Source organism: Plectropomus leopardus, chromosome 3 (assembly GCF_008729295.1).
Source record: "Plectropomus leopardus isolate mb chromosome 3, YSFRI_Pleo_2.0, whole genome shotgun sequence".
Lineage (NCBI taxonomy): Eukaryota > Metazoa > Chordata > Actinopteri > Perciformes > Serranidae > Plectropomus > Plectropomus leopardus.
In genome coordinates, this window is record NC_056465.1 from 19,156,598 (window position 1) to 19,174,056 (window position 17,459).

The window sequence follows — 17,459 nt, forward strand, 5'->3', positions numbered from 1 at the left end:
TATGGCAAAAAAGTCAAAATATGCCATATCCCAAAAACTGCTGAAAATACCTCAAACGGGAATGAAATCGCGTGCAAAGACACGCCATAGCAAAGAAAGTTGCAAAAATGGCCCACAACACCATGATGTTGCATGTCGAAAAAATGACCGAAAAGGCAAGGCTATAGTATGGCAAAAAAGTCAAAATAAGCCATAGCCCAATTACTGCTGGAAACACCTCAAAACAGCATAAAATAGTGTCCCAAGACATGCCATAGCAATGAAAGTTACATAAGCGGCCCAAAACACCATGATGTTACATGGTGAAAAAATGAACGAAACGTTAAGGCTATAGTATGGCAAAAAAGTCAAAATGTGACATGTCCCAAAAACTGCTGAAAACACCTCAAAATGGCATAAAACAGCGTGCAAAGACACACATGCTAAGCTAAAAATGTCAAAGCCTTGCCTTTTGACATTCAGTATTCTGGTGTTTTTGGCTGTTTTTGCAACATTCTATGATATGGCGTGTCTTTGTATGATATTTTATGCTGTTTAGGGTTGTTTACAGCTATTTTTGGGACGTGTCATATTTTGACATGTTTTGTCATACCACAGTAATGCAGTTTCAGTCACATTTTGGACAGGCTTTAATATGGTGTTTCAGGTCGTTTTAGCAACATTCTATGCTATTGCGTGTTTTGGAACTGTATTTTATGCTATTTTGCGGTGTTTTCAGCTGTTTGTGCGACGTCGTAACTATATTTTTTTTCCATATTGTGCTGCCTTTTTCTGTCATGTCATAAAAATGACAGAATGGTATGCCATTTGTGCCCTGTTTGAACTGATGCCTTGGCTTGTTGTACAACTGAATGGGTTTAAGCCCTCAGCTAAATGAGAGCCTCTTGTGTTACAGCTTCTAGCCTAGGCTGAGCAACTTCAGTCGTAGCTGACAGGACAGCATTGGAGGGGCAGCGAGGTAGACAGCCATTTGCGGATCTATGGAACTAGCTGTTGGCTTTTATATCAGTCCTCTGTACTGTTGTTGCAGAGAAATTACACAATTTCAGCAGGCACATCAGGCAATGGTAAAGGATGAGCTGGTGTGGAAGAGATCTGTGGGCGTTTGCCAGGTCCAGCAAAACTATCTGGAGATCTAGCTTCTTGTGTTCTGGATTTGTTCCCAGATCGTGGCAGTGTTCGACGCAACCAGGAAACCCGCAGTCCCATGCATTCTGGCAGCTTGTGTCAATGTCGTTGTTAGCCATAACTTAGTTGGTTATGTATCAAGCCACCACCATGAAGAAAATCTTCCTTTTTACATTGAGCAGGGCATTTCCTCAAAACTGGGTGATGTTATGAGAATCTTTCTCTTTTGGGATAAAGGTGGTTACAGCTCTACTCCATGCTGATGGAACAGATTGCGTTTGCCATGCAGCTCGCATTGATTTCTACTGTAGCCTAAGCTCCATGAGGCAGTTCTTGTACACCTTGTAGGGCAGGCTGTTTGGTCCAGGTGCTCCTGCACCACCTGCTTGATTTCTGTCCACTTGGGTGGTGTCATGTCAAATTTGAAGGCCGGTTCTGGAGGGCAGGGAACATGCTCTGGTGAGCCAAGGGTGGTGTTCTTATTGCTGTTCCATGATGTGGTTCTCTACCTCATGTGAGGTGGTCTCAAGCTTCCTGGATTTTTCCTTGGGCAGCTCTTAAGTGCATTTAAAGGGGTCCTGGAAGAAGCTAGTGTGCATTTTCTCCTTCCTGCTCCTTTGTTGATGAATCCGCTCTGCTTTCCTGAGGTTGTAAAGTCTGGATTTTTGCTGGTCCCAGAGAGCTTTAGGACCCTCCTTCTCTCACTCTTGTGCTTTCCTCCATGCCTTCTGGATAAGTCATTTTTCCTTCACCAACTTAAGGGTTTCGTTCTCTCTCCTTCCTTTCTGCTTTGGGATGATCTTCTTCTCTGGCATAGCACAGTATGCCTTAATAATGAAATCCAAATCATCGATAGTATGCCTTAGCTTTGCATTAATGTAAAAGCTTGATGTTGTAGTTGGATGAGGTGGAGCCGATATTTATATATTTTGTATAGCACTTTAACTATTGAATATTTTATTACATTTTCAAAGCAAGCCTTGAAGAAAACAGTACAAAGCCAATTCAGCTCAATTCAAAGTATTCAAATTTATCTGAAGTGTGGCATTGATCAATGAGAGACCCCAAACACACAATTGTATTTTTAGAATCACCCCTTGATTCCACCAGCAGCATGTTGGTGGCATTATGTCTGCAGCACCCTCCACACGACACTACATCCCACCAGAAGTGTTTCACCTACAGGTGAAGAGTCAGACGCATTGTCTCACTCTGTTAAAACACTAACTCATAAACCATGAAACTGCAAGTTCAAGTTCAATGGAACGTGTAACACGTACAAAGTGTCAAGAGGTCTGGCTCACCGGGTAAATCAGGCAGTTAGTGTATCTGAGGTTGCTGGTTCAAGTCTTATCTGGGACAGGTGATTTTTGAAGACTGCTGTCCAAAGCAAAGAGCTAAAGGAAATGTCGAAAACATGAAAGTGATACGTGGTTTGGCTCAGTGGGTAAATCAGGTGGTTAGTGTGCCAGAGGTTGCTGGTTCAAGTCTTTTCTTAGACAGGTGACTTTTGAAGACTGATGTCCAAAGCGCATAGCTAAAGGGAATGTCGAAAATATGAAAGTGATGGGTGGTTTGGCTCAGTGGGTAATTCAGGCAATTCGTGTGCCTGAGGTTGGTGATACAAGTCTTATCTGGGACCGGTGAATTTTGAAGACTGAGCTAAATCCAAAGCAAGCATAGAGCTTGGTAACATCGAATACATGAAGTTGGGTTGAGAGAGTCAAGAGACAGAAGTTGGGGAAAAGAAAAGAAGGCAGGTTAAAAGACAGGACAGTCAGTCAAGTTACGGGCAGTTGGGTTGTGAGACAGGAAGTTGAGTGAAGGTAGAGGATGAGAGTATAAGAGGTAGAAAAGGAATAAGAACAGGGTAAGTAGAAGGGTCAGAACATACAGTAGTAGGGGACTGGAAAAGGAAAGTCAGGAAGGTGGCAGAGTAGTGAGGTACGAAAGTCAGAAACATAGCACGACACAGCCTAGTGCGAGTCTGGAAAGATGAAAGAAGGCTATGATACACCCCTTAGGTCTTGAACAACAGGGAGCAGTCCTAAAACGCAGGAAGTCCGGTACGTCATTGATGACGTACCTTGCAAGGAACATGTAAAACAATTGTCTGCTTATCTTGTATATGTATAGTCTGTCAATTCTGTCATTATCTCTTAAATTTAAGCCATGGATTTTGTACAGTTGCATTATCACTTCGCTTGTGAGGCTCAAACTGCCAACCTAGGAGAATCTAACCAGGCGTCTTTCCCCCTGAGCCACATTTCAGTTATTTATACCATTTTGGACATTGCCTTTACCTTTCACATTTGGACAATGACCTTTAAAAGTCACCTGTCCCGAATTATCCAAACATCCTGACACTACAACTGTTTTCAACGTTCTCTTTCTCTCTCTTGTTTGGACAGTAGTCTTTAAAATGTGCCTGTCCTGGATAAAGTTCAGTCTCACAACCTGAAACACTCTTACAGCTCACCTGTCCTGAGTGAGGTACGAACTAATGATCTCATAGTCTGCAGGCAAACACTCTAGCCATCTGAGCTAAACCTTCAGACATTTCAACTGTGTTTCAAGTTGCACTTCAGACTCTTCTCTGGGAAACAGCCTGTAAAAATTGCCTACCCTGGATAAGGTTGAAACTCAACATTCTAAGTTTTTTTTTTTTTTTACATGAGTTAATTAATTCACATGAAATTTTCATGGTTTGGTCTACAAATGTTGTATACCAAGATGACATGGAATTTATGTGCCCTCCAGGGCCGTCTAGTGGACGCTAGAAGTACTACATCATGTGAAATATCTCACTCCAGGGTCCAAATTCGCTGCATTATCCGACTCACAAAAATGAACGACCGCTTCAGCTCAAGTTCACCAGTACCGCAACATATGTAGGGGTTCGAGGGCCATTTCATCGCTGCTTGATTTTCCTTGATTTTTGGGATTCTATGATGGTTAAGAAGATTACATATATAAATGCTTTCCTTTTCTGTTTGTTAAAATTAGGTTAAATGTTTTTACCCAGTTTGTAGTGCTGTAGCCTATAATCTCACCAGGAACAAAGTTGATCAAAGAATTTTGGCTGTTTCAGTCAAAAAACACTCATCTTGATAAGCCCATCTTGATGATTGAAGATTTGTGGCTGTAAAAAAAAAAAAAACCATATCAATCTTAATCATATAGATGGATAACTTATCCAGTTATGAACTAAATAGATATGTAGAAGATTCAAATGTGTTTTTGGTAAAAATACAAAGCTGTTCTTAATTATTATGTATTTCTCTGTATTTCATGCATAGTGCCTGTTAGCAGGAGAATTAAGTCTCCTCCTCGACAGAATAAACAGGGCTGGTGGAAGGAGAAGGAGCAGATACTGTTGATGTAAAGTTTTAGCTAGGTGAAACATGATCCCGAGTCTGTGCAAGGCGCTTTTAGTTTGAAAGTGAGAAATTTAAGATCAGACCGCTGGGCAGATTGAAGTAGCTGCTGAGTGCTGGAAATGTAAACCAGTCTAAATGTATGGGATTAGAGAAATTCCCTCAATGCATGCCTGGAGAAATATCTACTTAAATAAACACATTCTCAAGCCTCCAATATATATCATTTTTTATTGTACAGACAGAAAATTATATAATTTGAGGATGTAAAACATTCCCTGTCTGACAAATAAGGTGTCAGAACAGGAAAGAAACGTGTAAAAGTGGAAGTGAAGCAGGGAGGTGGATGTTTAGGTGGATGGGTGAAGGGGAGACGTTGGAACAACATGCTGAGATCTCATCTCCTCTGATGCCTGAGGAGAGGGGAAACATACCAGTTAGAGAATATTGACTTAGTTTTAATACTGCTCCCCATGAAAATAAAAATAAAAATAATAAAATTAATTAAAAAAAAAAAAAAAAAAAGGAACCTGAAGAAAAATCAGTTTTTAGACGAATGATTCCGAGAACTTATGCCACATTCATGTCGAAAAAGATTGATGGTACAGATGGAAAAGATTCCCATGTTTACAACCAGCAAAGTTCACATCATTAGAAAACTAAAGACCAACGAATGAGGGTTAAAACTAATGTGCATTCACAACATAACCCTGTGAAAAATGGACTTTAAAACCAAACAAATTCCTCATGTCAGCCAAACCCTTAGAGATAACGGAGCTTTGAGAAAGTATCCCTGATCATTATTATGACTTGGATGTTGACATGAGCTCTCTTTATCAATCAGAAACCATTAAATACAGTTCAAATAATAATGACATGAATGTGGCATTACATCACAGCATACAGGCACAAACTGGGTTGATGTGATAATTAGTTTTAGGAGAGGGTTTTATCTCACTGGACACAGGAGCTGCTGGCCTACCACTCCCTTGATCAGTTAGTTACTATGTGACTTGTTTTAGACATTTTTTCTGATTTACCAAAGTTAAACAATAACAAAAGCTAACTGATTTAAGCAGTGGTCGAAAAGCAGCTCCTGTGTTCAAGACATTACTGTTTTCGTCTCTGTAGTCTGGCTTAAAAGAGAGCATTAATAAGTGTCGCTTTCTGCTCAGTTACCTCTTGTAAAGGGCTGTTTGTTGAGGGGGTACTGAGGATATAACTGGATAAATGAGACTTGGATTGCACTACACAAGTTTTGTGAGTTTGTAAACGCATATTTTTGATATAGTTTTGCTGTTTAATGTGGCTGCCTTCAATTCATCAATCATTTTTTACGTTTTCAGATTATCCATTCACACAAAAACTTTTGGTTTTTTTTAAAGTTCAATGCAACATAAGGTAAGTAACTGAAAATGGTAATTTGGGAATTGAGTATATCTTTATCTGTTCATAGCAGAAAAGGCTCAGGGTGAAACTAGGAATATTAATGATAGCTCACAACACCAGGGTCCTTGAAGTGGCAAAACTAAATGGCATCCAAATGCTGCTAGCCATTTTTAATACTAATAATTACAGCCGTGCTTGTCCTGGTATGACAATGTTGAGATGCCTTTCAGTTGTGTTTGAGAACAGGCGCGCTACTAATCAGTTTAGAATTGGGCCTTTTAAAGTGTTTGCACATCTACACAGGTGCAACAAAGGTAACAGGAGAATCTCTACACGTCCAAACAGTCCTGACAGGAGCTCTAATCAGGTCGATTTGGTGAAAACACCAATGTCGATTGAGTTTTAATAATAAGATGCTGAAGGAGCAGAAAACATACAGTCAATAAAACAAATCAAATGCACTGTGACTCAACACATTTTTTTCTGGGTATCAAACTTGTGAATTGTATAATAACTAAGTGACTTTAACCGCCTGGCCGCCGTGCCGTCCCTGGCAAACACACCTGCCTTGAATTCACCCTGACAGTGATCTCTGCTGTGTTTACTCTGTCACACAGCACTTGAACCTCATTAAAAGATGACATAGTATGCACAGAGGCCCTAATTTGGTCATTGACACCTCATCGGTCTCCTCACACGCAAGAGCGAGCTCCTACATGGGAGGCAGGCTGCAGCCAATCCAACAAAAACACAACAAGCGGCCAGGAGTCATTAAGCATCCAGCTTCACTGGCGAGTACAGTGTGAAGGTATGCCCTCAGAGCTGGTGTTTGGAGATGGCAGTGCGGTTTACATTCCTCAGTCAGTGACGGGTGAAATAAGGTTAGGGTTGGAAACAACAGCACAGACCTGCATTGTGCGTTATCACATAATGTCACTGCAAATAAAAACAGCCTGACAGCTACGTGGGAGTGTGTTAAAGCCAGAGAGTGTAAGCAACACAGTGTTATATGCGGCCTTGACTGTACTTTAACACTCTGAGCAACCACAGTCCAGGGATTTAATAGTTAAAGGTCAAAACTTTTTTTTTTTTTTTTTTTTTTTACAGAAGCTGCAGGCACACTGTGGAGCAGCAGGTGGGGAAGACAATTGAACAGCCGACGTGGAAACATGAGCAGTGTGTTGGATAGCAACAGACACTTCACGTTTGCTTCAGTTATGAATGAATATCAAGGGAATGCATACCTTTTTTTGTGAGAGCACTTCTACTCATCAATGTACTCGAAGGGCTCGGGTGGTTCTGGTTCCTGCTCTTCTTCCTCGATTTTGGGGCCATGAGCAGAGACAGGCTCCACCAGCTCCTCCTCCTCCTCACTGGTGTCTTTCATGATGATGATCCCACCAGTATGGAGCTGGTGACGGAGAGAAACAATGTTGCATTAGTATCTAGCAAATGGGTTGCGTGCCATGACTGACACTACATACTATAGATATATATGTTCAAAGTACCGCTACTCAAAGTGGACTGTATTTGTTTACATCTCAATCTTCACTGTGGACAAAGAACTTGACAGTTATGTTACAGCAGAAAATACTCCGAACCAGCATTTTACAGAGTGCTACAGACATGCAAAACTACAATGACCAAGCAAAAAACAGGCAGTGCAGCACACTAAAGCAGCTAAAAAAGAGCAAATGTCATAACCATAAGAAAATCCTCCTCAAGTGCCCTCATGTACAGAAGCAGAGAACAGCCATGTTTGCAGTTCCTGTTTTTAAATGCAGAGATCACAGGTTAATTACATATTATTTACACAGTTTATCTCTAGATTACAAAGCTTGTTTTCTTGTGATAACTGGTTAATTTATGCCGATTCTCAATAATACATATGGCTGACTTCTCAAGATAACAAGATAATTTATCATGGGAAAACAACTTGTTTTCTTGAGATGAAAGGGTAATTGTACTATTGTCAAGTGAGCCATCATTTCCTAATTATCCCACAATCTTGAGAGGACAAAAGTCATTCTCTCCTAATAAAAAAAATCAGCCCTTTTTTCCACAAGAATCCACATAAATTAACATGTTAAAATGAGAAACCTCGCTTTGTTATCTCAAGATCACAAGTTTGTTTCATGATCTTGAGATAATGGCATTAGAAATAGCACAATTGTCCTCTGCTTCTGTACTAATCCTGCTGTAGTCAGCATACACTGTTTAACTCTCAGGGACAGATTTAACTTCTAGGAGGCCCTGGGGCAAAAAAAAACTGTGGAGACCCTAGGAGGGTTAATTTATTCAGAAGTAAAGATCACAAATAATGGTATTGTCAAATTTTTGATTTTGAAACTAACGTGTAAGAGTTTAAATGATGAATTTGCAGAAAGAAAGATAGAAAAATCATATTAATTTTAGATGATCCACATAATAGCCTTTTAATAAACCTCCTGACATTAACCAGATTCCAAGATAGGTCTGTAAAACTTCTTCACTTCCTATACTGTCACTGAATGTAAAAAAAACAAACCCTTAAAAGGAAAGCAGCATTACAAAACTTTAGACAAGCATAGACTCTTTTGGTCATTTTGGCACTTGATACAAGACGTCGTACAATGTAATACTCACAGTTCAGCTTTCTAGACACAAAAATCAAACAGTGCTTCCCCTTTACAGGACGGGGTGAGTGCTCATTGGGTAACTGCATGCTGTCCTGCCATTTACTGCGGAAAACTGTCAACATTTACAGCATGACCGCAGGCGTCTGGTTTATAGGCCTGAAGAGAGGGGAGTTTCTGGACTTGGAGAGGTTCAAAAGCGGCCAAAATTAACCACGGGGTTGGAACCCGATTTCTATGATTTATTTTAAAAGAAAAAACTCTTCTGACATACTTTAACATTATTAAATATCATTAAATTGATGTTCAGGAAGTTAAAAAGTCTTTGATATAATGGTGCTATCAGTAATTTAAAATATTGGTAGACAGTTTTATGCACTGGTAATGAGCTGTTACTTCACATTTGGCCTATTCTGGCTACGAAGCGATGATTGTCATATGTCATTGTTACATGATGAGTAATGAATAAGAAGCTATTGAGCTTGAATACAGAAAAACTAGAAGATACTAGTGGAACTTTGCTGTTAATGATATAGACAGCTGAAACATTATGTACCTGTACCTGGAAATTGTATCATTCACATTACATACAAAAAAAATGGATGCAGATAATTATTAAGGTAACAGACAGAGGAGGATTTTGCAGCCGACTTGTTTGGTGCACTTTGAACCAACTCTAATATATTTGTCCATTTTGTTTGATTTGTTTAGGCTAGTGTGAAAGCTATGAATTAAAAACTGGTGTTGAATGCACAATCGGACTGAGATTTACCGAAAAGGTACAATCCAACAGCCATTCTGATGAAGTTATAACAAGTTTTAGGATGGATTTTTAAATTAAACCATCAGCTCTTGACCAGGTGAGTCCTCTGATTACCCTGTACCCTGAACTGTATTTTTTTTTTGTGCTTTTCAAAAAATATTTTTACCATAACCATCTCTTTTCTGGAAACTCTTGGTGAGCCTTTTTTTGCAGAAGCCTTTGTAATCATTTTAACTGGACACAAATTCAGACAAACAGACAGAGGTGTGTTGTTACCGGTTTGAAGGGCTGGTAGCGGCAGGTCTCAGGCATGTTGAGGACTTTGAGCTGAGCCGGCATCACTCTGGCTGGGTTCTCCAAGAGCTGGAAGTTTGGTTCAGCCTCTTTCTTCTTCTCTTTCTCCTTCTCTTCATCCTTCTTCTCCTTCTCACCCTCCTGGACCTCCTGAGACAGAAAAAGTTGCATTTTCTGCATCAGAGCTGATGTGATCTTCTTAAAGTGGAAATAGACAAGTTGTTAACTTTACCTTATTGTTATGAAGTAAATGCTGATTGCACCACTTAATGGCTATAGAATAATGACACCATCTGCATTTAGACGGGTTCTTTGTTAGACTCAATATCACCGTGCAATTCTGTTTGCCAGCAGGTATAGTCTTCAGGAAAAATGAGGGTTCATTTTTTGACACAAAAAAAGCATGTCAACCATTGTGCAACCAAAACAGGAAGAGAGTAGTGCTTTTGTTTTCCCCTGTAGCTATCGGTAGCTATCAGTAGCTATCCCCAGTTACCAAAGAGTGTCAGTTCAAGTTCTTTGAAATCACTATCCCCAGTAGCAGCAATGATGGACAATGGAACAACCACAGTAACTGTGGAAACTCAAGTTACTGTGGTTTTGACAAAAACGTAGAGTGATCCAGTTGTCTTTGCAACAGCGACACCAACAATAATACCACTTGGAAACACCGTTGTGTCTTTTTTGTCTCTGGAGTGTAACAGCTTATGTTTTAACTCTCTCTTTGTATGCATATTATAATTTGTCTTGTATATAATAATTACAACACTTTAATGCAATTCATATTTTTCAGGGGAAATTTGCCCATCATCCAAAGTTATGAGTTTAAACCCACTGTAATCACACCACAATCATAATCCAATTTTTCTAATATACATCTGACACTATTTGACAGTTTGCAGGACGTATGAGTGATAAATACTGGTTTTACTTCTTTCTGTGGTGATTCAGTCCTTTCCTTCTCTGGTGGCCTGTGATTTGTTGGACTATCAGGCAGACGCTGGAGACCCATAAACAATACACTGAAGGAAGAAGGTGCCAGGGGAGCTAGTAATAAGTTTTGTATTTCAAGACAAAACTACATATCCTGCGGATGTTTGGAAACATTGAGACTGTCTTCTCCACTCTGACTGCAGTTTTTTCAAGGAAGGCTTCAGGTGTGAGCTGTAGATAAAGTCACAAATACTTTACGGATGAAATCTGCATTTTAACAGTCTTTTTTAGCTTATTTTTTATCTATTTCATTGCCACCAGCAGCAGTCTGTTTTTTCAGGTCAAAATGAAAATACAACACTCTTGAGATGACCCAACTATGTTGATTATTTTCCCAACATTTCATTGTGTATAATATGTTAGAGTCCACAGTGATGTTTTAAAATTGTTTGCAAATTGTCAAAACCCAAATATATTCAATTTATTTGAATCCTAATCTAGAGAAGCAAAAAATTCTCACACTTTCTAATCATATTGTACAAAAGATAAACTGTATTTATCAATACCATTTATTTTCCCTACCACTTCTGTTTCTATCTCAATCATTCCTCCTAACACAATTTAGTGTTGAAATTATTAGTGAAGCTTTTAAGGGAAAAAAGATGAGCTCGGCACAACCAAAACAGTCAAAAGCAAAATCACCTCTATAAAACTGCCCAGAAAATGACAACCAGTGAATTCTGAACCGCTTGACCCCCTTCAACTGCCTTTTGAAAAAGTTTAGCCAAATAAAATCAAAAAACCCGAGATGTGAGCAGGCCGTACATTTCCACACTTGTCTCTCAGCACCTTAGCTGAGATGTAGCATGGCAGAGCGGATCGAACACGCCGCTAACGCCAAGAGAAAATCCCAATGAAAGTTATACTGGCTCTGGCCTGACAGAGCCTGTCTGTGAACACTGGGTGTGGATAAGTTAAAAGATTAAGACCAACTTTGTGGAAAGAAATAAAGGTAAGTGTGCGCGTGTGGTGTCAAAGAGTAAATTAAACTGTTAACAGGATGCTTGGATCTGCCTCAGATAGCCCAATAAGTATCAGGAGAGGCAAATGTGGTATGTTACCATTAAACCAAAACATCTCTGCAAAGACACAAGCATTTCCATGTAGTCTACTTGAAAGAACATTGTGTCAGAAAAATAATCCAGGTATAATGCCCTGCAGAGTATACACCTCAATATTAGTATGTGGCATTTCCCTGTCTTCAAAGCAGTCTGGCAGTCCAACAACGTAATAAATCCTTGAAAACAACCCTTGAAAACATTGCAGGGATTTCAAGATAGATAGAAAGAAAGATAGCCCCTTTGTTTTAATTTAGACAGACCACCGACAAAACAAGGGTCAGTGTTTAAGGATTAATTTAGAGTAGATCTTTCTGTTGTAGTAGGTGCAACTCCCTTATCTAAATTAATCATTCTAAATATATAAAATTAAATTAATAGATTTGCAATACAGATATGTTATTATGAGTTCAAAATCCTTTTAAAATGGAAGTAGAGAAAACATGCCGAAAATAAAACAAGATTAATAGTAACGACAAGGAAGGAGAGGACTTTTGAGCATTTCCACTCACCACCTCCATCTTCTCCTCTTCCTTTTCCTTCTTTTCCTTCTCCTTCTTCTTGGCTTTGGCTGTGATGGAGAGAACTGCGGTGGATACCTGCCATGCACACAGAGAGAGAGCAGAGACATTTCCACAATGTAAGACAAAACCATAGACACTCAGACCTTCTACAAACATGGCTTCAAATGTACAAAACTAGTCAACCACAAAATAAACCCTGCATGGTCTTTCATTACATTCTTCAAGAGCATCTAGGATTTTGAAATGAAGCAACTGAGAATAATAGGCCAGAGATGCAGAAATAATAAATATAACAGGCAAGAAAATGATGAGTCTGACGGGGAAGGTTCAAAATTATTCACAAATCAATATGAAACGAGGTCGGCTTTCCTCAACTAATAATTTCAGAAAGCAGAAAGCAAAACAAGTTGATCTGTCGTGGCGCCGAAGATCTCACCTTCTCCTTCTCTTTCTCCTTAGGAACCTCAAGAGCGGGTGGGTAGGCGAAGGTTGAGGGCTTACAGTTGGAGCGATACTGCACCTTGGGCATCTGAACAGGAAGACAGAGGAAGAGAAGATGCTTAATAATTTTTTAATACCTCACCATGATCTACTCATCAAATCCACTTATTTGGAAAGAGACCTCTAACAGCCTTTCAGTGAGTCAAGTCAAACAAAATCTCATACCACTCTGTTGTGTGGTGATTTTTAGCCATGGTTCCAATGTGGGGTCGAAGTAGTTGTTCCACTACTTTGTACAAATTTCCATATCAATCCATCTAGTGCTTGTCGAAAAACTTGACTTTGGGCAAAAGAGTCATGATTCCAAGAGGATGAATCCTACTGACTTTGATAATCTCCTAGCTTTTCATCTGGTGCCACATGAGTTTGACATTTTTTGGTTTTGTGTGAAATGTCTCCAATAAACTAACGACTATAAAATTGCTGACCAATAAGGGGCATTAACACGAAGAATGACTATAAACAGGGTGTCGACGAACCAAACTTAAGACTTTTTTTGGACCAATTAAGTGTAAGTGTTAATTAAAGAAAGTCTTTGATTTGGTGGTAGGTTAAGAGATTTGTAGCATAAGAAAAAACACTTTCACACAGACCTGTTTTGACAAAAAGAAATTGACAGATGAACATATGAAATAACATAAAATTCAAAATTGAATTTTAAGACAATGTAATTACTTTTAAGGCCTAACAGTAATAAAATTGAATTGAGGAAATTTTAAGACTTTTTATGGACCTGCAGACACCCTGATAAAGCTTACTATTAAAAAATGACGAACGATGAACATCCACAATGATGAACGATAACATTCTGTAAACAGCGGCACCAAGCTAGCGATGCACTATCCGGTAAATTCAGATGGATTTTGGATGGCTGTCAGCATTTCTATTGTTCATCAAATGGCTCTAAAAGACATTGAAACAATATCATTCACCAATGATGTTATCGTTATACTTGTGGTGTGGTATCCACCATCGAGTTGAGTCTGAGCAATTGTTAAAACAAAATATTTCAATTTATTTAATTTATTGTACTTGGTGTGAATGGTCCTTAGACCTACATCATCATGTTAATTAGGTCTAAAACTTTGTGTTTTCACTATGTACTACCTGGATATTATTTTCTTGATAATCTTTTACTCAATAAAATCTCCAAAAATCGTGGATAACGCTTTTCACATTTTCCTGAAGTCAGAGGTGACATCTTTAAAATGACTGTTTTGTCCAAACAATAATCCAAACTATATATAATTACTATCATGAGAAAGAAAAGTAACAAATCCTCCCAATTATCAAAAAAATTATTCTCGTATATATTGACTTGACTGATTAACTGGCATAGTGTTCCAGCTTTAATGTTAAAATCTTCATTTCTTAATTATTATTAGCTCACAGCACAACCACTGTACCCATGTAAACCCTCACAGAGCTGCGGGAATGGCTGTAAACCTTAATTTTTAATACTCTGACATTTTGCTGGAAATCAATCACCTTTATTTATGCATTTAAGCTTTTCTTGCTGACCTAATATTTAAGAGCGTAGCCTTCATCAGGATGGACCAGCGCTGTTTGACAACAATGACAGTAAACCTCAAGGTCCATTTAGCAGCAATTAAACAGACCCTGACATGAGATTGTTTTGCCAACTGCCACATCAAAAATTATTGAAAATGATAAAAGTCAGACAGAAAAAAAACTTGTTTGTTGATCTTTGTTCAACATAAAAACAACTTTTTTTCAGTGCTAAAATCAGCTGAAAGCTTAACTATAGCCTTCTGGCCTAGCTAGCATTTGTTTCACTAACATTTTTAAACTTCTCGAGCGTTCTCAGTGAAAAAGATGTTTTAAAAACAGCACAGTTTTAAACATCCCTTTATCTCAGAACATGCGCAGACAATTCTAGGAAAATGTTTCACAGAGACACTGTTGACTAGATTGGGGGTAAGACTTAAGCTCTACATTGTAGGGAGTGAGAGTCAGACTGAACTAATGAGAATTGAGGATAAGCACAAGCCAAACACTGACAACTATTATTTTCCCTTTTTGCAAGAGAATATGGCACATCTAAACCTTTGGCAGTTTAATATGGTCTCAAATGTCATATCAGTTATTTGCCAAATTTAGATTCTACTGGCCACCCAGTGTAATTTAGGTTAAATATGAAAAAGTGGTTACCAAAAAATCTGTTTAACCATCCTTTCATATTCATTCAGTCTGGTATCATCTGATTGTCCTTTATTATGTCGTTTCTGCAGATGACATTTCACAATTCTTTCACTGAGAAGATGGTCGTTACAGGAAATGCTGTCTCTGGAAATACCTTGTCTCAGTTAAATTTCCATCTGGTTGGACAAAAAAAAGAAACAGCATTTACTACAACACTCTTCTTTACCTATTAGCTGCAGGCCTAACCTTGTGTAAAAATGAAACAGTGGCCTGTCAACTTTACCTAGACAAACATTACAGAAGATCTGCAGCCAGAGCAGCACCAGGTGCCTCCTGTTTAGTGTGAGCCTTCAAATTATAACAGTGTTCCTGAAACTAAATGACTAAACAGTCACTAAGGTCCAACTCTTTTTAGCTATCACCTCACAATTTAGCTGTGTCACTGAAGTTTGGTGGGAGAAAGAGCAACAGTGAGGCTGTGAAATGACTTTATTCAGACTGTTTTGTTTTTATAGATAACCCACAGGTTTGTGGCTAAAAAAAAAAAAACAACTGGTAAATAACAAGGATGATCTGTCCAATTTGTCCGATCGTGAGAGGCAAAGTCTGCAAACTTGTGTTGCGTAGTTAAACAGGTGCTGAAAAGCTTGGCAGGGTGCAGCATTAAGTGTGTTAAACCCTGATGTCCGCAACTTCCCTCTGCACTCTATCCCTGGTGCATTGTATGGGGCTTTACACCAAATATATTCTCCAGTGCCTTAAAAAGATCTGGCTGCACAATAGACAAAAGTGTGTAAGTGCCCCTGGAGCCAGGTGCTGTCAATTGGGATAGCAATGAAGAGATAATGCCCATCTAATGTCTTCTTAAGACCCTATCATGTCACAGTGATCCTCTGGCATCAGTGTGCGAGAACAAGCCAACTATCAGGACGGCCTTGTTATGGATCGCCAGCTGGTGACAGTTGTTACCAAGGCAAGAAGCTCTATATTTTTTAAAATGAAGACATATGAATGAACATATAAATAAACTTTATATTTGAATCCATGCTGCATGCATGCAGGATAATACACTCAGCATAAACATAAAATAATGCTTTTCTGAGTCTTTTGTCATTTAATTTCCTCTTCCATTATTATTTAGAGTGATTTCTGCATTGTATCTGCAATTTTGTTTCTTGCTGTAAAGATCTGTAAGGAATCTTTAAAGCAGCTGTTTACCACCTGTGTTGGAAAAAAGGTCACATTCTACGTATGCTTACGCATACACACACGCATTCTTTCTGACACAACAATCACAGCAAGTCCGGCTACTTCAGTACCTTGAGGTCCTTGTTGAGGCCGATAATAGCGGTTGGTGTGAAGGCCAATGACAGGAAGTGGGAGAGTGGGAACCAGAACCAGAACTGGGTGAAGACCAGGAGGCCGACCAATGACGGCATGTGAGTGTGACCCGTCCTGGACTGGAGAGAGATGGTCACATTACGTCCACCTGGACAATAGAAGGCAGAGGAGAAAGAGAGGGTTTTAGTCATAAGGTACAAACCTCAGTGATATTGGTCTTTTGCCAAATGACACACCACTTAAATCAAACATTATACAAAGTAATTCTGATTAGACAACACCATATGTAATATTTCCACACAATAGCATAATTTGAAAATGTTATTTTAATATAAATAAAAGTAATATTGTATTCACAGCTATAGCTCCCATGATCCCATGTTGCCCTTGGTTTATGTGCACAACCTTTTCCCCAGAAAATGTTTCTTTTTTCTACCTATACATGCAGTGACACAATACTAGAAGTCATACAGCTTTGGCATATGTCACATCTCTTATGTAACAATCCTGGTGACAAATTTTTTATTTTAAATAGCAAGTTTTGTATAAAATGTTAATTAAAGACAAGGTTGAAAAAGACCATGCTTGCCTAACGAAATAGAATTGTGCTAATAAGGAGTGCATAGTAAAACTCTTACAAGCTTCATTTGTCCTCTGATACATAACAGGTTAAAAATCCATTTCAGGCGCCTGGTGGCTCAGTGGATGGAGCGGCGCCCCATGTGCAGAGGCTGTGTCCTCGCTGCAGCGGCCGCAGGTTCGGGTCTGCCCTTTGTTGTAAGTTTCCCCCTCTCTCTCTACCCATTTCATGCTCACACTGTCCTATCAATGAAAGGCAATAAAAGCCCCAAAAAATAATCTTTAAAAAAAACAAAAACAATTTCATTCTAGGCTGATAATTTAGTTTGGTCACATGAAAGCTGTGGGTGAAACAACTGCTACAAGAAAACATAATTAGTACCAATGGACTCAATGAATACAATAAGTAGTTTATAGATAATTGTGCGCAAATACCAAAAGGGCCAACTACTTTTTGAACATTAAAAAAGTAATTTAAGGGTTAAAACAAATTTTAGAGGGCGTAAGTTCTGTTATACTGATTAGTGGTTGGGAAAACGAACTCTCGTCAACTTGGCACAGCAATCTTAAGATGAGGGAGTGGGGGGGTTAATGAGGTTACAGACCAGAATGGTAACCCCCCTGAGAAGGTCGTCTTTTGACTTTAATCTGTCTGATCTGTTGATCCCACAGCAAAGATTTATAACACCGGGACAAACAGGCGAGCCAATTAAACCCAGGAATGCATTGTCTAC

At 38.9% G+C, this 17,459-nt stretch overlaps 1 protein-coding gene across 1 annotated transcript in view; it reads right to left on the reverse strand.

The window, feature by feature from the left end:
- Positions 1-4,722: 4,722 nt before the first annotated feature.
- psmd1 (proteasome 26S subunit, non-ATPase 1) overlaps positions 4,723-17,459 on the reverse strand; it is a 45,868-nt gene continuing 33,131 nt past the window's right edge. Inside the window, exons 20-25 of the mRNA XM_042515993.1 lie at positions 16,125-16,294; positions 12,578-12,670; positions 12,130-12,216; positions 9,549-9,716; positions 7,139-7,305; positions 4,723-4,918 (exon numbers count right to left, since the gene is read on the reverse strand). Coding sequence (XP_042371927.1) covers positions 7,159-7,305; positions 9,549-9,716; positions 12,130-12,216; positions 12,578-12,670; positions 16,125-16,294 — 665 coding nt within the window. The 3' untranslated portion in view covers positions 4,723-4,918; positions 7,139-7,158. The remainder of the gene's footprint in view (positions 4,919-7,138; positions 7,306-9,548; positions 9,717-12,129; positions 12,217-12,577; positions 12,671-16,124; positions 16,295-17,459) is intronic.